Genomic DNA, 27,543 nt, shown 5'->3' with positions numbered 1-27,543 from the left:
TACAGTTCATCACCTTTATTAAGGCACAAAGCAGCCATGGGACCACATGGTACCCACTAGTGACCACTGCTCTTCTCATCACCACTTGACAGCTTGTGCTTGGAATCTGCCCATTGTTGTCACCAGCTTCACTTCACCACTGGACACCACAGCCTTGTGGCGGAAGGAGTCCTTGCGTACTGCAGCCCTACCTGAAATGCAAAGTGGGAGGAGTCAGACATGTACAGCTATTCTGGAGAGAAGCCAGCCTGGAGCTCACCTTTCCTGAAGCACCTCTGCTCACAGCTATCAGTGGCTGAAGGGGCACACACAGCTGTGCTACAGTGGAAGAACACCTGCAGAGACCACAGCATGGTCTGCATTATTCCAGGTTTACACACAGGCCAACAGCCTTCACTTGCTGCTCCAGTACCTGCCCCTGCAGATGATGCTTGGAAGCTGGGTCCACAAATGCAAACATCTGCACAATGAACCGCTTGTAGTAGGTCGGGAAGGGAAGCCCAGATGAGCCGTCCACAGGAACCAAGGTGGTCAGGTACTTGTCACCTGGGTTGGGGCACCTGCATGCACAGCCATTGTTAGGTAGGATACCACCAAGGCCAATACCCAAGTTCCCCTAGCTTGCCAGTTACCCAGTTTCCAGGAGGCTCCACTGAGGCAGGCTCAGAGGGTCAGGGGTAGGTGTTGCCCAGCAGCTGTCCAGAAGCAGCACAAGGTTGGGGTCTGTCCTACTCAGGAGGCGAACCTCCACATACACAGGCTGCCGCAGCCACTTGGTAACAGGGTAGTCACTGTCCTGGTAGTAGGAGGTATATGCAGCAGCTCCTGCAGATACCAGGAAGGGAATGTCATCCACATACCTACTGGTACAGTAGCAGGTGACCATCCAGCTGTACCATACCTTCATCACACCCCTTAGTGTAACACTGCCCATTTGCCAGCCTCAGCTCTACCCGGAGGGGTCCTGGAACAACCAGGGGAAATGGCATATCTGCTGCGATAGGTTGGTACTCAGCCACCAGGGAGACAACCTCAGTGCCCCAGTACCTGCACTGGAAGAGCAGCCTGCCAGGCAACACCAGGCCATCAGATACAGACACAGGTCAAGTAGGGCTACAGAGCCAAAGACTCCACTCACTCATAGAGGGAGTCCCTTGTGATGGAACCCAGGGGCCCTACACCAACTTCATACGAGGAGGACATCCTGTTCTCATACACTACATAGTCACCATCCACCTAGGATAAGAACCACAGGTAAGCCAAATCCCCACCTCCACACCACATCCTGCTTGTGATGATGCAACAACCCACCTTCACCACAGTGCCACAGGCGGTCACTGGGAAGGTGAATATGGCAAAGGCATCTGTAGTGGCAACAGGGCTGCAAGGGGCAGCTTTTCCTCCCAGCATGGAAATACTGGTCACATCCAGCTGGGGCACAGTGGAATCCTTGGCCACCACAACCACAAACTGACCATCACTGGTGCACTGCATGGTCACTGGGGGAGAAGCATGGCTATTCAATATCCACACATTCAGCCAGGAGGATCAGACATTGGAAAGCATCACAGCCTCACCTGCATTCCCATAATAACACTGCTGACCATCAAAACAGCAGTTTATGGCTGCACAAGCATCCTTGCTAATGGCAGGACCTCCACAGGGAACTTTCTCATACACCTGGCATTTATCATAAGCAGCACCCTTAACGGCCGGCTGCTGGGCAAAAGACACGGTAAAAACAACCAGCAGGACGCTAGCCTGAGCCCAAAGCCACCAAACTGCCTCCATGATGAGAATGAACAAGGTAATGAGCGATAAGCTGAATCACTTCTTTAAATACCACCTTGCCACCATTTCCGTTTAAGTTCAGTAATCGGTTTAATTAATAGGTAAACCGCACGAGGTTAAGAACATAAGAACATAAGAACATAAGAACATAAGAACTATACAAACGAGAGGAGGCCATTCGGCCCATCGAGCTCGCTTGGGGAGAACTTAACTAATAGCTCAGAGTTGTTAAAATCTTATCTAGCTCTGATTTAAAGGAACCCAAGGATTCAGCTTGCACTACGTTATCAGGAAGACTATTCCATACTCTGACTACACGCTGTGTAAAGAAGTGCTTCCTTAAATCCAGTTTGAAATGTTCTCCCGCTAATTTCCACCTATGGCCACGAGTTCTTGTATTTGAACTAATGCTGAAGTAACTATTCGGTTGAACAGCATCCAAACCTGTTAGAATCTTATAGACCTGGATCATGTCCCCCCTCAGTCTCCTTTGCTTGAGGCTGAACAGATTTAGCTCAAATAACCTTTCCTCGTATGACATTCCTCTAAGACCAGGAATCATTCTTGTGGCCCTACGCTGCACCTTTTCTAAGGCCGCTATGTCCTTTTTAAGATATGGTGACCAAACCTGTACACAATATTCTAGGTGAGGTCTCACCAAGGAATTGTATAATCTTAGCATTACCTCCCTTGACTTAAACTCCACACACCTGGAGATGTACCCCAACATCCTATTGGCCTTTTTTATTGCTTCCCCACACTGGCGAGAATGAGACATGGAAGCATCAACATACACACCAAGGTCTTTCTCATAATCAGCTACCTTTATTTCAGTAGGTCCCATAAAATACCTGTACTTTATATTTCTGCTCCCTACATGGAGTACCTTACATTTGTCTATGTTAAATTTCATCTGCCAGGTGTCAGCCCAGTCACTAATTAAATTAAGATCCCGCTGTAGCTGCTGAGCCGCTAGTTCAGTATCTGCTACACCACCCACCTTGGTGTCATCTGCAAATTTCACCAGTTTACTGTATATATTGGTGTCTATATCATTTATGTAAATTAGGAACAAAAGTGGTCCTAAAATTGAACCCTGCGGTACCCCACTATGAACGCAGGCCCACTGTGACATCGAGCCTCTTATAACTACTCGCTGCTTCCTATCCGTTAACCAGTTATCAATCCAAGTCGCTACAGTTCCTAAAATACCTGTCGCTTTGAGTTTAAGTGAGAGCCTCTTGTGGGGAACAACATCAAAAGCCTTTTGGAAATCTAAATAGATGACATCATAGGCCTTCTTATCATCAACTTCCTGAGTAGCTTCCTCAAAAAACTCCAACAGATTTGTTAAACAGGATCTACCTCTCCTAAATCCATGCTGGCTATCCCTCAAAATGTTATTTGAGTCCAGGTAATCTACCATTTTCTCTTTGATTATAGCCTCCATAACTTTACCAGTTATACAAGTTAGACTGATTGGCCTATAGTTTGACAAATTACTTCTATCCCCTTTTTTGAAAATGGGCGTTATGTTGGCATGCTTCCAATCAGAAGGTACCACACCTTCAGATAAGGATTTTTGAAACAGTAATGTTAAGGGTCGGCAAATAATATCCCTCATCTCTTTTAACACTATAGGTAAGATGCCATCAGGGCCCTGTGATTTATTTATTTTGAGCTTAGCTAGGCTTTGCAAAACATCAGCTTCAGTTATATATATATTAGTTATAGACGATGTTGAATTAGTAATAAGAACTGGTAAGTTACTAGTGTCCTCGACAGTGAATACCCGTGCAAAACTATCATTGAACTCATTTACTATGTCAATGTCGTTTTCAATTATAAGACCCTTACTATCCTGCAGATTAGTAATTTCAGCTTTTAGAGCTCTTTTAGAGCTATGGCTACGGTTGCCCGGAACCGACTTGGATCCGATTTCCACCGATGTTTTAATAGATTCCACCCTGTCTACTTAACACGCCATGTAAATGGCTTAAGAAAACGGGTTTTAATGCAGATCACATCTTTTTTTCGCGACAGTGTCGGCGCTGTTTGTGATTATAGCGTTGTTTCCTCCGCCCTCGTCAAAGTTAAGTAATCGGTTATCGGACGGCAATTTTGATATAGTAACGGATATATCGAGTTTCTCTGCATATTTTTTATTCCAGTTTCATCAAGAGAATACGTGACGAATATACTACCCTGGGCGTATCCAGCCCCGACTATTTTAGCCCCGATGCCAATCTTGCTTCAAAAACAAAAACGTCAAGCCCCATGTAAACTTACCCCCTGATCTTCTCAATAACTAGAAACTCCCCTGATTACTACTATTATTACTGCTCAAACCTACTTGGTAAAGTATTAATATTTCCTTACGTTACATATCTGCCAAATCAGCAAACTGCAGGGCGCTACCTGTAAATGAACCTGACAGCATTATCTGGAGATGACATGCTTCTTTCCACCACCAGGGGTCAATAGAGATGCAGTAAGGCCTGTTTATGAGCAGCCGTATAAGGGAATTCTGCTGGGATGCTCAGTTTGCAGTGGAACATTGGTTGTGTCTGAATTCTGGCGTGGCCTTTGTAGGCTGCATCCTTCAAATGTCCATGCAGTGAATCTTGGGTTATGTTGGGCTGCAAAGGATCCAACTAGGAAAAAGAACAATGCATTTATAGACGACGTTTGACGAAGCCTTTGAAATGAGACAGCCTTGTTGCATTGCTGTGACGCATTCACCCCCTCAAATGCAGCCTTAGATGACTCCAGTGGTTGAACTGGGACGTAGCCATCCTGTAACAGGTACATGTAGTTCTGGCAGTCTAATAACAGTCCTATGTTAATGCACACTAATTTCATTTAACATTCATTCAACTCTGCACTTATAAATCAGCAGCCATTTTTATCAGCATTGTTTTCCTTGGTTTTCCTAAAACAAGCACCTGTCTGTTGACGGTGTCTATGGTAACTTAAGGCACCATGACTAATAAGTAGCCAGACTAGATGTTTTATCCCTATAGGGCATATATTTTGAAGAGCACCTGAGAACATTATTAAATGTAAATTAGAATAATTTTCTTCTGCAAAATTAATCGTGATGACTTCATTTTATTAGTACCTTTTATTTGTTAGCTCGGATTTAAGTGGAATAAACCGCTTTGAGGTTCATATAACCATACAGCTTGTCATGGTTTATCATTTACTTAATCATTAGGCTACATGGTCAAAGTACTCCTTGGTGGAAACGTCACATATGGATTGTATTTCTGTTTCTGTATAAGGGTGACAAAATATACTTGATTGGCAAGTTGGGTATTCATATAGGCTACTGTGATCTTGTTTCACATTATCTAGGGATAAGCATATTTGCAGAAAACTAGCATCGTCTATAACTAATATATATATAACTGAAGCTGATGTTTTGCAAAGCCTAGCTAAGCTCAAAATAAATAAATCACAGGGCCCTGATGGCATCTTACCTATAGTGTTAAAAGAGATGAGGGATATTATTTGCCGACCCTTAACATTACTGTTTCAAAAATCCTTATCTGAAGGTGTGGTACTGTACCTTCTGATTGGAAGCATGCCAACATAACGCCCATTTTCAAAAAAGGGGATAGAAGTAATTTGTCAAACTATAGGCCAATCAGTCTAACTTGTATAACTGGTAAAGTTATGGAGGCTATAATCAAAGAGAAAATGGTAGATTACCTGGACTCAAATAACATTTTGAGGGATAGCCAGCATGGATTTAGGAGAGGTAGATCCTGTTTAACAAATCTGTTGGAGTTTTTTGAGGAAGCTACTCAGGAAGTTGATGATAAGAAGGCCTATGATGTCATCTACTTAGATTTCCAAAAGGCTTTTGATGTTGTTCCCCACAAGAGGCTCTCACTTAAACTCAAAGCGACAGGTATTTTAGGAACTGTAGCGACCTGGATTGATAACTGGTTAACGGATAGGAAGCAGCGAGTAGTTATAAGAGGCTCAATGTCACAGTGGGCCTGCGTTCATAGTGGGGTACCGCAGGGTTCAATTTTAGGACCACTTTTGTTCCTAATTTACATAAATGATATAGACACCAATATATACAGTAAACTGGTGAAATTTGCAGATGACACCAAGGTGGGTGGTGTAGCAGATACTGAACTAGCGGCTCAGCAGCTACAGCGGGATTTTAATTTAATTAGTGACTGGGCTGACACCTGGCAGATGAAATTTAACATAGACAAATGTAAGGTACTCCATGTAGGGAGCAGAAATATAAAGTACAGGTATTTTATGGGACCTACTGAATAAAGGTAGCTGATTATGAGAAAGACCTTGGTGTGTATGTTGATGCTTCCATGTCTCATTCTCGCCAGTGCGGGGAAGCAATAAAAAAGGCCAATAGGATGTTGGGGTATATCTCCAGGTGTGTGGAGTTTAAGTCAAGGGAGGTAATGCTAAGATTATACAATTCCTTGGTGAGACCTCACCTAGAATATTGTGTACAGGTTTGGTCACCATATCTTAAAAAGGACATAGCGGCCTTAGAAAAGGTGCAGCGTAGGGCCACAAGAATGATTCCTGGTCTTAGAGGAATGTCATACGAGGAAAGGTTATTTGAGCTAAATCTGTTCAGCCTCAAGCAAAGGAGACTGAGGGGGGACATGATCCAGGTCTATAAGATTCTAACAGGTTTGGATGCTGTTCAACCGAATAGTTACTTCAGCATTAGTTCAAATACAAGAACTCGTGGCCATAGGTGGAAATTAGCGGGAGAACATTTCAAACTGGATTTAAGGAAGCACTTCTTTACACAGCGTGTAGTCAGAGTATGGAATAGTCTTCCTGATAACATAGTGCAAGCTGAATCCTTGGGTTCCTTTAAATCAGAACTAGATAAGATTTTAACAACTCTGAGCTATTAGTTAAGTTCTCCCCAAGCGAGCTCAATGGGCCGAATGGCCTCCTCTCGTTTGTATAGTTCTTATGTTCTTATAAAGACACATGGTTTTGTATTTGTATTTGTATTTTTTCTGTTTATTTCAGTGTTCTGATTAATTCAGCTACACGAGTTTTATCGTGATATTACCAAATGATTATGACGCGGGTATAAGATCAACTGCATCATGTGGTTCTCTGACCATACAGGAATGGACAAAAAAAAAATGCATGGAAGTAGGTGGGTGTCATTCCATTACCCTGAACTTGATTCAAGCATCAATAGGGAGCCAGTGAATAAATATAAGGTAAGACTGAATATCAGACATGCTGCTTAGCGATACCGAAAGTTTGAGAGCTGCTCTGTAGGTTTACGACTTGACCAAGACACTGGACTCAAACAGAAGACATTACGATCGCTGGCTGACATTGGGCTTATACCCAGGGTTAAGGTTAGGGATTACGTATTAGCAGTGTTCCTTATGGGGTTTGCTGTGAAAGTAATAGAGCTACGGTTAATGAGTGGGTTAGGATACGCATTAGACTCCAGGATACAGCTGGCATCAGAGTTCAGGCCAAGTCTAGGGGTCGTATCAAATCTAATGCATATCCTAACCCACTCACTGTGAAGACTTAGTATGAGGAAAGGTAATGATGAAAATGTACAGCAAATGGAACAATAAAACTGGATTTGTTTGCATCACTGATTGCCGCTTCCCTAACAAACCTTTGCCAGAACCAATGTTTTTTGCATATGAATTTTCCCTTTGGTTCTGCGGCCCTCCGTCTTGGACACTCGGGTAAAGAGAGGGGCAGAGCTGTCAACTGATCACCACCTGGTGATGAGTTGGCTCAGGTGGCGGGGGAGGAAGCCGGTCAGACCTGGTAGGCCTAAGCGCATAGTGAGGGTCTGCTGGGAACGTCTGGCAGAGGCTCCTGTTCGCTGGAGCTTTAACTCGTGCCTCCGGCAGAATTCCGACTGCATGCCGGGGGAGGTAGGGGACATCGAGTCTGAATGGACACTGTTCCGGACCTCCATTGTGGAAGCGGCCGTACGGAGCTGTGGCTGCAGGGTGGTCGGTGCCTGTCGTGGCGGTAACCCCCGTACCCGATGGTGGACACCAGAGGTGAGGGGGGCCGTGAAGCTGAAGAAGGAGGCTTACCGGGAATTATTAGCCCGGGGGTCTCCGGAGGCAGCTGACGGGTACCGGCGGGCCAGGCGGAACGCGGCTCGGGTGGTCGCAGAAGCAAAAACCCGGGCGTGGGAGGAGTTCGGTGAGGCCATGGAAAGTGACTTTCGGTCGGCCTCAAAAAGGTTCTGGCAAACCATACGGAGTATCAGGAGGGGGAAGCAGCTCCTGGTTCCTACTATTTATAGTGGGGGGGGGGGCTGTTGACCTCACCTGGGGACATCATCCGGAGGTGGAAGGAATACTTTGAGGACCTCCTCAACCCTGCCTCAGATACATCTACGCATACTGCTTTTGAGACATCTGAGGGCACAGAGGCCGAGGGTGCTGGGGGGGGCTTGCCCATCACTGAGGCTGAGGTGGCCGGGGTGGTTAAACAACTCCGTGGTGGCCGGGCCCCGGGGGTGGACGAGATCCGCCCGGAGTACCTGAAGGCTCTAGATGTTGTGGGGCTGTCGTGGCTGACACGCCTTCTCAACAGTGCGTGGAGGTCAGGGACAGTGCCGCTGGATTGGCAGACCGGGGTGGTGGTCCCCTTATTTAAGAAAGGGGACCGGAGGGTGTGTTCCAACTACAGGGGGATCACACTTCTCAGCCTCCCTGGGAAAGTCTATTCCGGGGTACTGGAGAGGAGGATAAGATCGATAGTCGAATCTCGGATTCAGGAGGAACAATGCGGTTTTCGTCCTGGTCGTGGAACGCTGGACCAGCTTTATACCCTTGCAAGGGTACTGGAGGGGGCCTGGGAGTTTGCCTATCCAGTCTACATGTGTTTTGTGGATTTGGAAAAGGCTTACGACCGGGTTCCCCGAGGTGCTCTGTGGGGGGTGCTTCGAGAGTATGGGGTCCGGGGTCCACTGTTGTGGGCGATCCGGTCCCTGTACGAATGGAGCAGAAGCTTGGTCCGCATTGCCGGCAATAAGTCGGACGTGTTCCAGGTGCGTGTTGGGCTCCGCCAGGGCTGCCCTTTGTCATCGGTCCTGTTTATCATATTTATGGACAGGATTTCTAGGCGCAGCCAAGGCGTCGAGGGTGTCCAGTTTGGTGACCTCAGGATTGCCTCGCTGCTTTTTGCAGACGATGTCGTCCTGCTGGCTTCATCTGCTGGGGATCTCCAGCAGGCACTGGGGCGGTTCGCAGCCGAGTGTGAAGCGGCAGGGATGAGGATTAGCACCTCCAAGTCCGAGACCATGGTTCTCAGCCGGAAACGGGTGGTTTGCCCTCTTCGGGTTGGGGAAGACATACTGCCTCAAGTGGAGGAGTTTAAGTATCTCAGGGTCTTGTTCACGAGTGAGAGTAGGCGAGATCAGGAGCTGGATAGACGGATCGGAGCGGCGTCTGCAGTTCTGCAGGCGCTTAACCGGTCCGTCGTGGCTAAGAAAGAACTGAGCCAAAAAGCCAAGCTCTCGATCTATTGGTCCATCTTTGTCCCTACCCTCACCTATGGTCATGAGCTATGGGTAATGACCGAAAGAACGAGATCGCGAATACAAGCGGCCGAAATGAGGTTTCTCTGCAGGGTGTCTGGGCTCTCCCTTACGGATAGGGTGAGAAGTTCAGATATCCGGGAGGGCCTCAGAGTAGAACCGCTGCTTCTTCACGTCGAAAGGAGCCAGTTGAGGTGGTTTGGACATCTGGTGCGGATGCCTCCTGGGCGGCTACCCGGAGAGGTTTTCCGTGCATGTCCTGCAGGGAGGAGGCCCCGGGGCAGGCCCAGGACTCGCTGGAGGGATTATATCTCTCGGCTGGCCTGGGAACGCCTCGGTGTCCCCCCCGAGGAGCTGGTGGGGTTAGCTGGGGAGAGGGAGGTCTGGGTGCCTCTACTGAAGCTGCTACCCCCGCGACCCGAACCCCGGACAAGCGGCAGATGATGGATGGGTTCTGAGCCTGCAGTCAGCCCTGTTAGACTGATGAGCATTTAGTTTAAACCTCGCCTCTGCACTTGGGTCCCCAAACTGTTCATTACAAGGCATACTTTCATTGTCAGACTTTATAGAGCCATTTGCCAATAGATTTAAAATCATGCAGTGGCAATTAAGCAATGTTTTGATATGCCTGTTGAGTGCATGTGATATGAATCACTAAGGTGTGTAGTTACACCCTCTTGTCATCTGTACAAGTTCCCTGAAAACATGGTAATACCACAATTAAGTTACCACTAGACTACATTGCAAGAAAGCTGGGTAGCCTTAAGTCTTGAAGTAGAAATAGTCCATTACAGCTGGGACCTTGTCCATCCTGAAAACTCTTGCTATAATTGTAACCAAGACAGTTGCTGTAATTTCAATGATTGCTATATGCAATCATTTGGCACAGCCAGTTGATAGTGACCAAAGGACAAGCAGTACAGTCAGTCACCTTTATTAAGGCACAGCAGCTATGGGACCACATGGCACCCACTAGTGACCACTGCTCTTCTCATCACCACTTGACAGCTGGTGCTTGGAATCTGCCCATTGTGGTCACCAGCTTCACTTCCCCACTGGACACCACAGCCTTGTGGCGGAAGGAGTCCTTGCGTACAGCAGCCCTACCTGAAATGCAAAGTGGGAGGAGTCAGACATGCACAGCTATTCTGGAGAGAAGCCAGGCTGGAGCTCACCTTTCCTGAAGCACCTCTGCTCACAGCTATCAGTGGCTGAAGGGGCACACACAGCTGTGCTACAGTGGAAGAACACCTGCAGAGACCACAGCATGGTCTGCATTATTCCAGATACACACAGGCCAACAGCCTTCACTTGCTGCTCCAGTACCTGCCCCTGCAGATGATGCTTGGAGGCTGGGTCCACAAATGCAAACATCTGCACAATGAACCGCTTGTAGTAGGTCGGGAAGGGAAGCCCAGATGAGCCGTCCACAGGAACCAAGGTGGTCAGGTATTTGTCACCTGGGTTGGGGCACCTGCGTGCACAGCCATTGTTAGGTAGGATACCACCAAGGCCAATAACCAAGTTACCCAGCTTCCCAGTTACCCAGCTTCCAGGAGGCTCCACTGAGGCAGGCTCAGAGGGTCAGGGGTAGGTGTTGCCCAGCAGCTGTCCAGAAGCAGCACAAGGTTGGGGTCTGTCCTACTCAGGAGGCGAACCTCCACATACACAGGCTGCCGCAGCCACTTGGTAACAGGGTAGTCACTGTCCTGGTAGTAGGAGGTATATGCAGCAGCTCCTGCAGATACCAGCAAGGGAATGTCATCCACATACCTACTGGTACAGTAGCAGGTGACCATCCAGCTGTACCATACCTTCATCACACCCTTTAGTGTAACACTGCCCATTTGCCAGCCTCAGCTCTACTCGGAGGGGTCCTGGAACAACCAGGGGAAATGGCATATCTGCTGCGATAGGTTGGTACTCAGCCACCAGGGAGACAACCTCAGTGCCCCAGTACCTGCACCGGAAGAGCAGCCTGCCAGGCAACACCAGGCCATCAGATACAGACACAGGTCAAGTAGGGCTACAGAGCCAAAGACTCCACTCACTCATAGAGGGAGTCCCTTGTGATGGAACCCAGGGGCCCTACGCCAACTTCATACGAGGAGGACATCCTGTTCTCATACACTACATAGTCACCATCCACCTAGGATGAGAACCACAGGTAAGCCAAATCCCCACCTCCACACCACATCCTGCTTGTGATGATGCAACAACCCACCTTCACCACAGTGCCACAGGCAGTCACTGGGAAGGTGAATATGGCAAAGGCATCTGTAGTGGCAACAGGGCTGCAAGGGGCAGCTTTTCCTCCCAGCATGGAAATACTGGTCACATCCAGCTGGGGCACAGTGGAGTCCTTGGCCACCACAACCACAAACTGACCATCACTGGTGCACTGCATGGTCACTGGGGGAGAAGCATGGCTATTCAATATCCACATGTTCAGCCAGGACGATCACACACTGGAAAGCATCACAGCCTCACCTGCATTCCCATAGTAACACTGCTGACCATCAAAACAGCAGTTTATGGCTGCACAAGCATCCTTGCTAATGGCAGGACCTCCACAGGGAACTTTCTCATACACCTGGCATTTATCATAAGCAGCACCCTTAACGGCCAGCTGCTGGGCAAAAAACACGGTAAAAACAACCAGCAGGACGCTAGCCTGAGCCCAAAGCCACCAAACTGCCTCCATGATGAGAATGAACAAGGTAATGACCGATAAGCTGAATCACTTCTTTAAATACCACCTTGCCCCCATTTCCGTTTAAGTTCAGTAATCGTTTAATAGGTAAACCGCACGAGGTTGCCCGGAACCGACTTGGATCCGATTTCCACCGATGTTTTAATAGATTCCACCCTGTCTACTTAACACGCGATGTAAATGGCTTAAGAAAACGGGTTTTAATGCAGATCACATGTTTTTTTCGCGACAGTGTCGGCGCTGTTTGTGATTATAGCGTTAAGTGTTTCCTCCGCCCTCGTCAAAGTTAGGTAATCGGTTATCGGACGGCAATTTTGATATAGTAACGGATATATCGAGTTTCTCTGCATATTTTTTTATTCCAGTTTTATCAAGAGAATACGTGACGAATATACTACCATGGGCGTATAGTTAGGTCCGATCGCTACAGCCCCGACTCTTTTAGCCCCGATGCCAATCTTCCTTCAAAAACAAAAACGTTAAGCCCCAGGTAAACTTACCCCCTGATCTTTTCAATAACTAGAAACTCCCCTGATTACTACTATTATTATTACTGCTCAAAAATCGTGAGTGAATATTGAGATCTTGATTCTTAGTGAAAATAAAATCGTGGTTCATATTTTACCCGGAATCGTGCAGGTGCTCTGCATGCAATAGTATTGGAGTAAAAAGTAGGTATTTGCCCCAGAAATATAGAGAAGCGAAAGTGATTTTCAAAAAAAAAAAACTTAAAACACCCCAGTAAAGTACAAATCCGGAGAAAAACCTACTTGGTAAAGTATTAATATTTCGTTACGTTACATATCTGCCAAATCAGCAAACTGCAGGGCGCTACCTGTAAATGAACCTGACAGCATTATCTGTAGATGACATGCTTCTTTCCACCACCAGGGGTCAATAGAGATGCAGTAAGGCCTGTTTATGAGCAGCCGTATAAGGGAATTCCGCTGGGATGCTCAGTTTGCAGTGGAACATTGGTTGTGTCTGAATTCTGGCGTGGCCTTTGTAGGCTGCATCCTTCAAATGTCCATGCAGTGAATCTTGGGTTATGTTGGGCTGCAAAGGATCCAACTAGGAAAAAGAACAATGCATTTATAGACGACGTTTGACGAAGCCTTTGAAATGAGACGGCCTTGTTGCATTGCTGTGACGCATTCACCCCCTCAAATGCAGCCTTAGATGACTCCAGTCGCTGAACTGGGACGTAGCCATCCTGTAACAGGTACAGGTAGTTCTGGCAGTCTAATAACAGTCCTATGTTAATGCACACTAATTTAATTTAACATTCATTCAACTCTGCACTTATAAATAAGTCTGTTGACGGTGTCTATGGTAACTTAAGGCACCATGACTAATGAGTAGACAGGGGGGAAACGGGGAGCCGGAGGGAACCCTGGCAGGAGAGGGGCGGAAGCAGCAGGGGCTGCAGGCGACCGCGAGGCCGGAGCCGAAGGGACCCTCGGCACGTGCGAGGGGGGAGCAGGAGGGAACGCCGAAGGTGGCAAGGAGGAAGGTGGAGGGACTGACGGAGGGGGCATGGAGGAAGACGAAGGGGACACAGGCGGAGGGGAGGAGGGAGCAGCAGCCACGGCAGGCGAAGCCGCAGCCGCCGCCGGTCAAGGTGTAGGTGAGCGACGAGGCAGAGCTGGGGGTCCCGCAGGCGGCTGACGAGGCACAACAGGCGGGACCGCAGGTAGCCGACGAGGCACCAGAGGCTGAACCGGAGGCGACCGCCGAGCTGGAGCCAGGGGGCAGGGAGGGCGGGACACGACCCCGGCGCAGGTGTCCCCTTCCTTTCCAGGAGACTGAGAGGCGGGGACCCGGCCGGGACCTGTCATGCTAGGGTGATGGTGGAGGAATCGCTGGGGATGTCACTGGGGCTGGCAGGGAGATCCCCGAGGGTTCCCACTCGAGCTCCTCCAACTCCACTATGGAGGGAGGAGCGGTGGTCCGGCAGTCAGGGACCTCCTCAGGGACAGGGGCCATGGGAGTTGGAGGCACAAGGGGCGGCACATCAGCTGCTGGCACAGGATCCACGGGGAACTGAGCAGGAACCCCGGGGGATGAAGCAGGAACCATGGGGGATGAAGCAGGAACAGCCGGCGCAGGAACCACGGGGGCCACTGTGGGAACAGCCATCACGGGAACCTCGGGCAACGCAGTAACCTCGGGGGAGTCTCTCACCGCTGACTCCCCCATCATTCGCCAGAACAAGCCCTGTAGGGTAAAAATACCGCTTGGCCATGATGAAACTGCAGGCAGGGGAACTGTGGGTGCTGGTGCTTTTGCAGATACTGCTGACACTGGAATCACAGGGGGTGCTGTGGGAACTGGAATCACGGGAGGCGCTGCAAGGGATCGTACCTTGTCCGCAGGCGTTTCCCCTTTAAGAAGCTTGGGGACCCGCGGAATGGTGTCCATAACAGACCTGGCCCCTTTATGGGCCAAGCGCGTTCCCACTAAGGTGCAGGCTGCCAGTCCTGGCAGTCTGGCAGCAGCTATATGGATGACGGGCGAGACGGCGGTGGTGTCCGGCTTAAACACCGCCGGATTAAGAATCGGGAGGGGATTTTTCTGATTCCGTGGAGGCAAGGTAGCGGAGACCGCGACGGCTCCCTGGAAGACCTCTGGCGCATCCTCCCGTCGTCGGTACTTCCGAGTTTACCCACTGAGTTATGGATGGTGATTTTGTTTCCTTCCAGTTTACAGTTATCTTGCCAATCCGTAAAAGTATCCTTAAGATGTATCTTTGGTCTATATTATATGCTTCTCTAGGTATTGCATCCCTGATGAATATCAGTGGATCTAAAGGGATATTAATTTTTAGATTTTTTTAAATTTCTTCTTTAATTCTCATCCAAAATCCTTGGATTATTGGGTAATCCCAAAAGATGTGTGTGTGATCTCTATGGCTGCAACAACTAATCGATTAAAATCGATTGTTAAAATAGTTGCCAACTAATTTAATAATCGATTAGTTGGGTCTACGTTATTATACACATAAGTACAGTGGCAACCTCCTAATTTGGGAGCAGTAAGCTAACCAAAGCCGCGGTGGCAGTAAAGTACCTTAAGATGGATGCCGACCGCCATAAAAGAAAAAAGTAAATGCACATAAACGCCATTTACGCACCTTTTAAATTTACAAAACAGCTTTTACTCACCTTTTTTAAGATCACTAATGTTAATGATACAGTTACCCACCGTTTTTACTGCTGTGCATATAGTTTACCCACCTTAAATTTCTTGTTACCACTACACCACTGCTTCATTTCTTCACGATAGAAATTTATAGTAATATCAAATGTTGTAGTACTCAAGACCAGTTTTTGAAGGTCTCGATCTTGTCTTTGAATCAGCCGTATTTGTACTCGTTCTTGTCATGGACTCGGGATTTTATTTCGAGACCATAACTCTGAGAATATTCTTATTAATGAGCCGTTTACTGTCGGATTGGATAACTAATAACTGCAACCAATGGCGTTACTGCCGGCCGCGTTACCCGCCCCGTCCCTTCACACACGCACATGTGTTTAAATGAACGCAGGGGAAGTCGTGGTTGTCAACACAATCAGCTATTATGGGCCGGGCTAGAAATGCGGCTACATATACCACAACGTGTTTACCCTACCATTCTATTAGGTGGGCGCCCTAAGTTAATTTTATTTAATTTCATTTTCTATATAGCTCCAGATCGCAACAGAAGTCATTTAAGGCTACCTTTCCGATAGAACAGGTTTATATCTTGTCCTTTTATTAAACAAACTAAATAGCCTTATGTTATTTATCTTATTTACAGTTCATCACTGTAGTATGCTGAAACAACCGGACACGTTTTAAAACAAAATTTACCGCCTGCCGTTCACGGGTTTTTCGTCACCAATCGTCTTATTTGCGTTGCTCAGTAATTTTTAGCGTAAGATGCGGAAAAGTACGGAGCCCCTAAGGTGACAAGGGAACAGAAAAAAAAACGGCAGAAGAAAAAAAAAAAAACGTCATGTTTTGCGTTATAACCCAAAACTTTTGCGATATAACCCAAAACCTTTGCGTTATAACCCAAAACTTTTGCGATATAACCCAAAACCTTTGCGTTATAACCCAAAACTTTTGCGATATAACCCGAAACCTTTGCATTATAACCCAAAAGCTTTGCGTTATAACCCAAAACCTTTGCGTTATAACTCAAAACTTTTGCGACATAAGGCAAAACTGTTGTGACTTTGAAGTGGAAATATGAGTAATCAGTGTTGGAGCACGGCGTCTCCGCCGGGTCCGTGGATGAGAAGAGATTCACAGCTGACACGGGGAGAAGTTGCAAATCACCGGTTTATTGTCTGACAGATTGCAATCCGGGAGCGGCCGTCTGACATACATTCAGCATGTACAGGAGGAGGCTCTGCCATATGTATCAGCTGTATCCCTTTTAAAGCCCTTTGGGCATCCCCCCCTTTCTCAGTACCTTCCGTCTACGTGACAACCGTGCACATGTGTGACTCCAGCCGGCTCGTAGTCGTCCTTCTGGAAGGCTAAAAGATAAGTAGGGGCCGCTGATATTCTCTGTCGCCCCCCCTATCTGTTCCGATTAGGTAGCCTTGCCTTGCCGGCGCGCCAGTCAGTTCTCGTTTTGATTAGTTACAGCCTTATAGAATCATTCCCTTTATTTTATTAATTATTCCCTCATCAGTCAGTGTAAGGAGCATAATTGATAGGAAAACATGGAGCGTTTAATCGAATTTTACTTTGATCTTGGTCTACAATATATGGACATTCAGTTTGTTCTCGGATCTATAAGGCATGATGTTCACATAAGTCTGAGGCAGATTAATAGGATTTTATGTGAAAGGGTATTATTCCAACGGAAAAACTACTCCGACTTGGGTGATATAATTAACTTTATTTGTGAGCAGCTTTTGCACTCTGGGCAGCTTCATGGTTATCGATGGATGTATGCAAAATGCAGAATAAATGGACTTCATGTGAGAAAAAAGCATTTGATTTATATTAATTTATTATAAACATGAAACAACAACAAAAAACGAACAATTCTTTAGGCTTAAATCAACCTCAACAGATTAGCATTAATTAGCAATGTTACTGAAACGTAGCCTACATTACCAAAGCTTGCTTTACAAATGACTAATTATGAATTAAACAATCAAATCTTACCACACTGAACCCAAGTTTTTTTAACCGTTAAATTAGATTAATAAGCGAAGCGGGGATCAACCACATCATATATGCAAACTGCGGATTTGGAAGTTGCACTCGAATGACCAAAAGTACGCTAGTCACCTGATCTTATTGTTGCATTACTACGGAAAAGTTTTGGGTTATATCGCAAAAGTTTTGAGTTATAACGCAAAAGTTTTGGGTTATATCGCAAAAGTTTTGGGTTATAACGCAAAGGTTTTGGGTTATATCGCAAAAGTTTTGGGTTATAACGCAAAGGTTTTGGGTTATATCGCAAAAGTTTTGGGTTATAACGCAAAGGTTTTGGGTTATATCGCAAAAGTTTTGGGTTATATCGCAAAAGTTTTGGGTTATAACGCAAAACATGACTTTTTTTTTTTTCCTTCTGCCGTTTTTTTTTCTGCTCCCTTGTCACCTTAGGGGCTCCGTAGAAAAGGCTTTTTCTTCGCAATAAATGTTTACTTTATTTGTCCGTAATAAATGCAGACAGACTCGCTGGCGTGCTCTCTCCCCCTGTCATATACTGTACAGTATGTGTATCATTAAATAACATTAGACAATTATTTAATATTCTTAGTAGCAGCAGCGGTAGTCTGTGCTTTTACATTAAAAAACTGGAGTACTGAATACATTATCTAAAGCACCATGCTGGTTGCACTTTATAAAACAAGATTTTGTGTATTTCATTACATTGATTCAGCTGCTACAAATTAATTTTTTTTGTATACTCAATGTAGCATACATTTGTTTATGTGACTTGCTGGAAACAACTTTTGTACAAAGACAGACTGGGTTATTAAAAATTGCTGGAAATCAAATTGTTTTTTGCCCCCCAACCGATTAATCGAAAAAGTAATCGAAAGATTAATCAAATATCAAAATAATCATTAGTTGCAGCCCTAGTGATCTATTTTCCCACATTTTCTCCAGCATAGTTCCACATGTGGTTCTTTAAAATAAGAATTCCCTGACATTATCTGAGGACCCTGTCATTACCAGATGAAGCCATGCATTAGATAAACATTGCTTATATCTTTTATTGAAGGCATGTACCTTAAATTCTTCATTTTTAAAATCTGCATTTCCTATGATTTACTGCCACATTTAAGCTCTGTACTTATGTAGCCAGGTACTAAGTATTGAATATTGAGTACTTGGATCCGACTCCACCGATTCCACCCTGTCTACTTTACACGCAGCCTGTCTCTTTCCACTTTTGGGTTGACTCCTGTCTTGAATAGTGGGATAAAACTAGGAGTGTTATGCACTTGTTTCTATAAAGGTCTTCAACCTATTCCTTTCCGTTTTGGTCATCTTATCCATATAGAATAATCTGCATTGTTTCTTTCGCCTACAAATAAATCTATGGGCCATAACCTTACAAGGTTCTTGATTGTCAATATCCTACCCATTGTTCAGCAGCTGGATATATTGTAATGGAGCTAACCAGATATCACTGGGAGGGCTGAGGCAATTGAAATTCCAGGGACAGGATTGAGAGCTTAATGCCTCTGAAGCAGAGGACAGGGCTGTGGCATGGCCTGGGCAAAACAGGCACTCGCAGACCACATGTTGGTATAGGGCCACAGCCAGTTGATAGTGACCACAGGACAAGCAGTACAGTCAGTCACCTTTATTAAGGCACACAGCAACTATGGGACCACATGGCACCCACTAGTGACCACTGCTCTTCTCATCACCACTTGACAGCAGGTGCTTGGAATCTGCCCATTGTGGTCACCAGCTTCACTTCCCCACTGGACACCACAGCCTTGTGGCGGAAGGAGTCCTTGCGTACAGCAGCCCTACCTGAAATGCAGAGTGGGAGGAGTCAGACATGCACAGCTATTCTGGAGAGAAGCCAGGCTGGAGCTCACCTTTCCTGAAGCACCTCTGCTCACAGCTATCAGTGGCTGAAGGGGCACACACAGCTGTGCTACAGTGGAAGAACACCTGCAGAGACCACAGCATGGTCTGCATTATTCCAGATTTACACACAGGCCAACAGCCTTCACTTGCTGCTCCAGTACCTGCCCCTGCAGATGATGCTTGGAGGCTGGGTCCACAAATGCAAACATCTGCACAATGAACCGCTTGTAGTAGGTCGGGAAGGGAAGTCCAGATGAGCCGTCCACAGGAACCAAGGTGGTCAGGTACTTGTCACCTGGGTTGGGGCACCTGCATGCACAGCCATTGTTAGGTAGGATACCACCAAGGCCAATAAGAAAGTTCCCCAGCTTGCCAGTTACCCAGCTTCCAGGAGGCTCCACTGAGGCAGGCTCAGAGGGTCAGGGGCAGGTGTTGCCCAGCAGCTGTCCAGAAGCAGCACAAGGTTGGGGTCTGTCCTACTCAGGAGGCGAACCTCCACATACACAGGCTGCCGCAGCCACTTGGTAACAGGGTAGTCGCTGTCCTGGTAGTAGGAGGTATATGCAGCAGCTCCTGCAGATACCAGCAAGGGAATGTCATCCACATACCTACTGGCACAGTAGCAGGTGACCATCCAGCTGTACCATACCTTCATCACACCCCTTAGTGTAACACTGCCCATTTGCCAGCCTCAGCTCTACCCGGAGGGGTCCTGGAACAACCAGGGGAAATGGCATATCTGCTGCGATAGGTTGGTACTCAGCCACCAGGGAGACAACCTCAGTGCCCCAGTACCTGCACTGGAAGAGCAGCCTGCCAGGCAACACCAGGCCATCAGATACAGACACAGGTCAAGTAGGGCTACAGAGCCAAAGACTCCACTCACTCATAGAGGGAGTCCCTTGTGATGGAACCCAGGGGCCCTACGCCAACTTCATACGAGGAGGACATCCTGTTCTCATACACTACATAGTCACCATCCACCTAGGATGAGAACCACAGGTAAGCCAAATCCCCACAACATCCTGCTTGTGATGATGCAACAACCCACCTTCACCACAGTGCCACAGGCAGTCACTGGGAAGGTGAATATGGCAAAGGCATCTGTAGTGGCAACAGGGCTGCAAGGGGCAGCATTTCCTCCCAGCATGGAAATACTGGTCACATCCAGCTGGGGCACAGTGGAGTCCTTGGCCACCACAACCACAAACTGACCATCACTGGTGCACTGCATGGTCACTGGGGGAGAAGCATGGCTATTCAATATCCACATGTTCAGCCAGGACGATCACACACTGGAAAGCATCACAGCCTCACCTGCATTCCCATAGTAACACTGCTGGCCATCAAAACAGCAGTTTATGGCTGCACAAGCATCCTTGCTAATGGCAGGACCTCCACAGGGAACTTTCTCATACACCTGGCATTTATCATAAGCAGCACCCTTAACGGCCGGCTGCTGGGCAAAAGACACGGTAAAAACAACCAGCAGGACGCTAGCCTGAGCCCAAAGCCACCAAACTGCCTCCATGATGAGAATGAACAAGGTAATGAGCAGTAAGCTGAATCACTTCTTTAAATACCACCTTGCCCCCATTTCCGTTTAAGTTCAGTAATCGGTTTAATAGGTAAACCGCACGAGGTTGCCCGGAACCGACTTGGATCCGACTCCACCGATTTCCACCGATGTTTTAATAGGTTCCACCCTGTCTACTTAACACGCGATGTAAATGGCTTAAGAAAACGGGTTTTAATGCAGATCACATGTTTTTTTCGCGACAGTGTCGGCGCTGTTTGTGATTATAGCGTTAAGTGTTTCCTCCGCCCTCGTCAAAGTTATAAGGTTATCGGTTATCGGACGGATGCAATTTTGATATAGTAACGGATATATCGAGTTTCTCTGCATATTTTTTATTCCAGTTTCATCAAGAGAATACGTGACGAATATACTACCATGGGCGTATAGTTAGGTCCGATCGCTACAGCCCCGACTCTTTTAGCCCCGATGCCAATCTTCCTTCAAATACAAAAACGTCAAGCCCCAGGTAAACTTAACCCCTGATCTTTTCAATAACTAGAAACTCCCCTGATTACTACTATTATTATTACTGCTCAAAAATCGTGAGCGAATATTGAGATCTTGATTCTTAGTGAAAATAAAATCGTGGTTCATATTTTACCAGGAATCGTGCAGGTGCTCTGCATGCAATAGTATTGGAGTAAAAAGTAGGTACAGTATTTGCCCCAGAAATATAGGCAAGCGAAAGTGATTTTCAAAAAAAAAAAACTTAAAACACCCCAGTAAAGTACAAATCCGGAGAAAAACCTACTTGGTAAAGTATTAATATTTCGTTACGTTACATATCTGCCAAATCAGCAAACTGCAGGGCGCTACCTGTAAATGACCCTGACAGCATTATCTGGAGATGACATGCTTCTTTCCACCACCAGGGGTCAATAGAGATGCAGTAAGGCCTGTTTATGAGCAGCCGTATAAGGGAATTCCGCTGGGATGCTCAGTTTGCAGTGGAACATTGGTTGTGTCTGAATTCTGGCGTGGCCTTTGTAGGCTGCATCCTTCAAATGTCCATGCAGTGAATCTTGGGTTATGTTGGGCTGCAAAGGATCCAACTAGGAAAAAGAACAATGCATTTATAGACGACGTTTGACGAAGCCTTTGAAATGAGACGGCCTTGTTGCATTGCTGTGACGCATTCACCCCCTCAAATGCAGCCTTAGATGACTCCAGTGGTTGAACTGGGACGTAGCCATCCTGTAACAGGTACAGGTAGTTCTGGCAGTCTAATAACAGTCCTATGTTAATGCACACTAATTTAATTTAACATTCATTCAACTCTGCACTTATAAATAAGCAGCCATTTTTATCAGCATTGTTTTCCTTGGTTTTCAAAAAACAAGCACCTGTCTGTTGACGGTGTCTATGGTAACTTAAGGCACCATGACTAATGAGTAGCCAGACTAGATGTTTTATCCCTATAGGGCATATATTTTGAAGAGCACCTGAGAACATTATTAAATGTAAATTAGAATAATTTTCTTCTGCAAAATTAATCGTGACGACTTCATTTTATTAGTACCTTTTATTTGTTAGCTCGGATTTAAGTGGAATAAACCGCTTTGAGGTTCATATAACCATACAGCTTGTTATGGTTTATCATTTACTTAATCATTAGGCTACATGGTCAAAGTACTCCTTGGTGGAAACGTCACATATGGATTGTATTTCTGTTTCTGTATAAGGGTGACAAAATATACTTGATTGGCAAGTTGGGTATTCATATAGGCTACTGTGATCTTGTTTCACATTATCTAGGGATAAGCATATTTGCAGAAAACTAGCATCGTCTATAACTAATATATATATAACTGAAGCTGATGTTTTGCAAAGCCTAGCTAAGCTCAAAATAAATAAATCACAGGGCCCTGATGGCATCTTACCTATAGTGTTAAAAGAGATGAGGGATATTATTTGCCGACCCTTAACATTACTGTTTCAAAAATCCTTATCTGAAGGTGTGGTACTGTACCTTCTGATTGGAAGCATGCCAACATAACGCCCATTTTCAAAAAAGGGGATAGAAGTAATTTGTCAAACTATAGGCCAATCAGTCTAACTTGTATAACTGGTAAAGTTATGGAGGCTATAATCAAAGAGAAAATGGTAGATTACCTGGACTCAAATAACATTTTGAGGGATAGCCAGCATGGATTTAGGAGAGGTAGATCCTGTTTAACAAATCTGTTGGAGTTTTTTGAGGAAGCTACTCAGGAAGTTGATGATAAGAAGGCCTATGATGTCATCTACTTAGATTTCCAAAAGGCTTTTGATGTTGTTCCCCACAAGAGGCTCTCACTTAAACTCAAAGCGACAGGTATTTTAGGAACTGTAGCGACCTGGATTGATAACTGGTTAACGGATAGGAAGCAGCGAGTAGTTATAAGAGGCTCAATGTCACAGTGGGCCTGCGTTCATAGTGGGGTACCGCAGGGTTCAATTTTAGGACCACTTTTGTTCCTAATTTACATAAATGATATAGACACCAATATATACAGTAAACTGGTGAAATTTGCAGATGACACCAAGGTGGGTGGTGTAGCAGATACTGAACTAGCGGCTCAGCAGCTACAGCGGGATTTTAATTTAATTAGTGACTGGGCTGACACCTGGCAGATGAAATTTAACATAGACAAATGTAAGGTACTCCATGTAGGGAGCAGAAATATAAAGTACAGGTATTTTATGGGACCTACTGAATAAAGGTAGCTGATTATGAGAAAGACCTTGGTGTGTATGTTGATGCTTCCATGTCTCATTCTCGCCAGTGCGGGGAAGCAATAAAAAAGGCCAATAGGATGTTGGGGTATATCTCCAGGTGTGTGGAGTTTAAGTCAAGGGAGGTAATGCTAAGATTATACAATTCCTTGGTGAGACCTCACCTAGAATATTGTGTACAGGTTTGGTCACCATATCTTAAAAAGGACATAGCGGCCTTAGAAAAGGTGCAGCGTAGGGCCACAAGAATGATTCCTGGTCTTAGAGGAATGTCATACGAGGAAAGGTTATTTGAGCTAAATCTGTTCAGCCTCAAGCAAAGGAGACTGAGGGGGGACATGATCCAGGTCTATAAGATTCTAACAGGTTTGGATGCTGTTCAACCGAATAGTTACTTCAGCATTAGTTCAAATACAAGAACTCGTGGCCATAGGTGGAAATTAGCGGGAGAACATTTCAAACTGGATTTAAGGAAGCACTTCTTTACACAGCGTGTAGTCAGAGTATGGAATAGTCTTCCTGATAACATAGTGCAAGCTGAATCCTTGGGTTCCTTTAAATCAGAACTAGATAAGATTTTAACAACTCTGAGCTATTAGTTAAGTTCTCCCCAAGCGAGCTCAATGGGCCGAATGGCCTCCTCTCGTTTGTATAGTTCTTATGTTCTTATAAAGACACATGGTTTTGTATTTGTATTTTTTCTGTTTATTTCAGTGTTCTGATTAATTCAGCTACACGAGTTTTATCGTGATATTACCAAATGATTATGACGCGGGTATAAGATCAACTGCATCATGTGGTTCTCTGACCATACAGGAATGGACAAAAAAAAAATGCATGGAAGTAGGTGGGTGTCATTCCATTACCCTGAACTTGATTCAAGCATCAATAGGGAGCCAGTGAATAAATATAAGGTAAGACTGAATATCAGACATGCTGCTTAGCGATACCGAAAGTTTGAGAGCTGCTCTGTAGGTTTACGACTTGACCAAGACACTGGACTCAAACAGAAGACATTACGATCGCTGGCTGACATTGGGCTTATACCCAGGGTTAAGGTTAGGGATTACGTATTAGCAGTGTTCCTTATGGGGTTTGCTGTGAAAGTAATAGAGCTACGGTTAATGAGTGGGTTAGGATACGCATTAGACTCCAGGATACAGCTGGCATCAGAATTCAGGCCAAGTCTAGGGGTCGTATCAAATCTAATGCATATCCTAACCCACTCACTGTGAAGACTTAGTATGAGGAAAGGTAATGATGAAAATGTACAGCAAATGGAACAATAAAACTGGATTTGTTTGCATCACTGATTGCCGCTTCCCTAACAAACCTTTGCCAGAACCAATGTTTTTTGCATATGAATTTTCCCTTTGGTTCTGCGGCCCTCCGTCTTGGACACTCGGGTAAAGAGAGGGGCAGAGCTGTCAACTGATCACCACCTGGTGATGAGTTGGCTCAGGTGGCGGGGGAGGAAGCCGGTCAGACCTGGTAGGCCTAAGCGCATAGTGAGGGTCTGCTGGGAACGTCTGGCAGAGGCTCCTGTTCGCTGGAGCTTTAACTCGTGCCTCCGGCAGAATTCCGACTGCATGCCGGGGGAGGTAGGGGACATCGAGTCTGAATGGACACTGTTCCGGACCTCCATTGTGGAAGCGGCCGTACGGAGCTGTGGCTGCAGGGTGGTCGGTGCCTGTCGTGGCGGTAACCCCCGTACCCGATGGTGGACACCAGAGGTGAGGGGGGCCGTGAAGCTGAAGAAGGAGGCTTACCGGGAATTATTAGCCCGGGGGTCTCCGGAGGCAGCTGACGGGTACCGGCGGGCCAGGCGGAACGCGGCTCGGGTGGTCGCAGAAGCAAAAACCCGGGCGTGGGAGGAGTTCGGTGAGGCCATGGAAAGTGACTTTCGGTCGGCCTCAAAAAGGTTCTGGCAAACCATACGGAGTATCAGGAGGGGGAAGCAGCTCCTGGTTCCTACTATTTATAGTGGGGGGGGGGCTGTTGACCTCACCTGGGGACATCATCCGGAGGTGGAAGGAATACTTTGAGGACCTCCTCAACCCTGCCTCAGATACATCTACGCATACTGCCTTTGAGACATCTGAGGGCACAGAGGCCGAGGGTGCTGGGGGGGGCTTGCCCATCACTGAGGCTGAGGTGGCCGGGGTGGTTAAACAACTCCGTGGTGGCCGGGCCCCGGGGGTGGACGAGATCCGCCCGGAGTACCTGAAGGCTCTAGATGTTGTGGGGCTGTCGTGGCTGACACGCCTTCTCAACAGTGCGTGGAGGTCAGGGACAGTGCCGCTGGATTGGCAGACCGGGGTGGTGGTCCCCTTATTTAAGAAAGGGGACCGGAGGGTGTGTTCCAACTACAGGGGGATCACACTTCTCAGCCTCCCTGGGAAAGTCTATTCCGGGGTACTGGAGAGGAGGATAAGATCGATAGTCGAATCTCGGATTCAGGAGGAACAATGCGGTTTTCGTCCTGGTCGTGGAACGCTGGACCAGCTTTATACCCTTGCAAGGGTACTGGAGGGGGCCTGGGAGTTTGCCTATCCAGTCTACATGTGTTTTGTGGATTTGGAAAAGGCTTACGACCGGGTTCCCCGAGGTGCTCTGTGGGGGGTGCTTCGAGAGTATGGGGTCCGGGGTCCACTGTTGTGGGCGATCCGGTCCCTGTACGAATGGAGCAGAAGCTTGGTCCGCATTGCCGGCAATAAGTCGGACGTGTTCCAGGTGCGTGTTGGGCTCCGCCAGGGCTGCCCTTTGTCATCGGTCCTGTTTATCATATTTATGGACAGGATTTCTAGGCGCAGCCAAGGCGTCGAGGGTGTCCAGTTTGGTGACCTCAGGATTGCCTCGCTGCTTTTTGCAGACGATGTCGTCCTGCTGGCTTCATCTGCTGGGGATCTCCAGCAGGCACTGGGGCGGTTCGCAGCCGAGTGTGAAGCGGCAGGGATGAGGATTAGCACCTCCAAGTCCGAGACCATGGTTCTCAGCCGGAAACGGGTGGTTTGCCCTCTTCGGGTTGGGGAAGACATACTGCCTCAAGTGGAGGAGTTTAAGTATCTCAGGGTCTTGTTCACGAGTGAGAGTAGGCGAGATCAGGAGCTGGATAGACGGATCGGAGCGGCGTCTGCAGTTCTGCAGGCGCTTAACCGGTCCGTCGTGGCTAAGAAAGAACTGAGCCAAAAAGCCAAGCTCTCGATCTATTGGTCCATCTTTGTCCCTACCCTCACCTATGGTCATGAGCTATGGGTAATGACCGAAAGAACGAGATCGCGAATACAAGCGGCCGAAATGAGGTTTCTCTGCAGGGTGTCTGGGCTCTCCCTTACGGATAGGGTGAGAAGTTCAGATATCCGGGAGGGCCTCAGAGTAGAACCGCTGCTTCTTCACGTCGAAAGGAGCCAGTTGAGGTGGTTTGGACATCTGGTGCGGATGCCTCCTGGGCGGCTACCCGGAGAGGTTTTCCGTGCATGTCCTGCAGGGAGGAGGCCCCGGGGCAGGCCCAGGACTCGCTGGAGGGATTATATCTCTCGGCTGGCCTGGGAACGCCTCGGTGTCCCCCCCGAGGAGCTGGTGGGGTTAGCTGGGGAGAGGGAGGTCTGGGTGCCTCTACTGAAGCTGCTACCCCCGCGACCCGAACCCCGGACAAGCGGCAGATGATGGATGGGTTCTGAGCCTGCAGTCAGCCCTGTTAGACTGATGAGCATTTAGTTTAAACCTCGCCTCTGCACTTGGGTCCCCAAACTGTTCATTACAAGGCATACTTTCATTGTCAGACTTTATAGAGCCATTTGCCAATAGATTTAAAATCATGCAGTGGCAATTAAGCAATGTTTTGATATGCCTGTTGAGTGCATGTGATATGAATCACTAAGGTGTGTAGTTACACCCTCTTGTCATCTGTACAAGTTCCCTGAAAACATGGTAATACCACAATTAAGTTACCACTAGACTACATTGCAAGAAAGCTGGGTAGCCTTAAGTCTTGAAGTAGAAATAGTCCATTACAGCTGGGACCTTGTCCATCCTGAAAACTCTTGCTATAATTGTAACCAAGACAGTTGCTGTAATTTCAATGATTGCTATATGCAATCATTTGGCACAGCCAGTTGATAGTGACCAAAGGACAAGCAG

At 46.9% G+C, this 27,543-nt stretch overlaps 3 protein-coding genes across 3 annotated transcripts; all 3 read right to left on the bottom strand.

Moving 5' to 3' along the window:
- Positions 1 to 1,835, bottom strand: LOC140581945 (zona pellucida sperm-binding protein 4-like). Its single transcript, XM_072705870.1, has 8 exons — positions 1,578 to 1,835; positions 1,312 to 1,499; positions 1,139 to 1,236; positions 902 to 1,065; positions 633 to 825; positions 413 to 560; positions 260 to 335; positions 1 to 191 (listed from the first exon to the last, which is right to left on the bottom strand). Exons 1-8 carry the CDS (start codon positions 1,789 to 1,791, stop codon positions 79 to 81), a joined length of 1,194 nt encoding a protein of 397 aa, XP_072561971.1. The 5' UTR covers positions 1,792 to 1,835; the 3' UTR covers positions 1 to 78.
- Positions 1,836 to 10,255: 8,420 nt separating this feature from the next.
- On the bottom strand, positions 10,256 to 12,067 carry LOC140581950 (zona pellucida sperm-binding protein 4-like). Its single transcript, XM_072705892.1, has 8 exons — positions 11,828 to 12,067; positions 11,562 to 11,749; positions 11,389 to 11,486; positions 11,152 to 11,315; positions 10,883 to 11,075; positions 10,664 to 10,811; positions 10,513 to 10,588; positions 10,256 to 10,444 (listed from the first exon to the last, which is right to left on the bottom strand). The coding sequence occupies exons 1-8, from the start codon at positions 12,039 to 12,041 to the stop codon at positions 10,332 to 10,334; spliced, it is 1,194 nt and encodes a 397-aa protein (XP_072561993.1). The 5' UTR covers positions 12,042 to 12,067; the 3' UTR covers positions 10,256 to 10,331.
- Positions 12,068 to 18,858: 6,791 nt separating this feature from the next.
- On the bottom strand, positions 18,859 to 20,676 carry LOC140581957 (zona pellucida sperm-binding protein 4-like). The gene is made up of 8 exons (XM_072705901.1): positions 20,427 to 20,676; positions 20,161 to 20,348; positions 19,996 to 20,093; positions 19,759 to 19,922; positions 19,490 to 19,682; positions 19,271 to 19,418; positions 19,118 to 19,193; positions 18,859 to 19,049 (listed from the first exon to the last, which is right to left on the bottom strand). The coding sequence occupies exons 1-8, from the start codon at positions 20,638 to 20,640 to the stop codon at positions 18,937 to 18,939; spliced, it is 1,194 nt and encodes a 397-aa protein (XP_072562002.1). The 5' UTR covers positions 20,641 to 20,676; the 3' UTR covers positions 18,859 to 18,936.
- Positions 20,677 to 27,543: the final 6,867 nt, after the last annotated feature.

The sequence above is a fragment of the Paramormyrops kingsleyae genome, chromosome 23 (assembly GCF_048594095.1).
Source record: "Paramormyrops kingsleyae isolate MSU_618 chromosome 23, PKINGS_0.4, whole genome shotgun sequence".
Lineage (NCBI taxonomy): Eukaryota > Metazoa > Chordata > Actinopteri > Osteoglossiformes > Mormyridae > Paramormyrops > Paramormyrops kingsleyae.
Note: the sequence above shows the minus strand (reverse complement) of the source record. Positions and strands in the feature narration are given on the sequence as shown.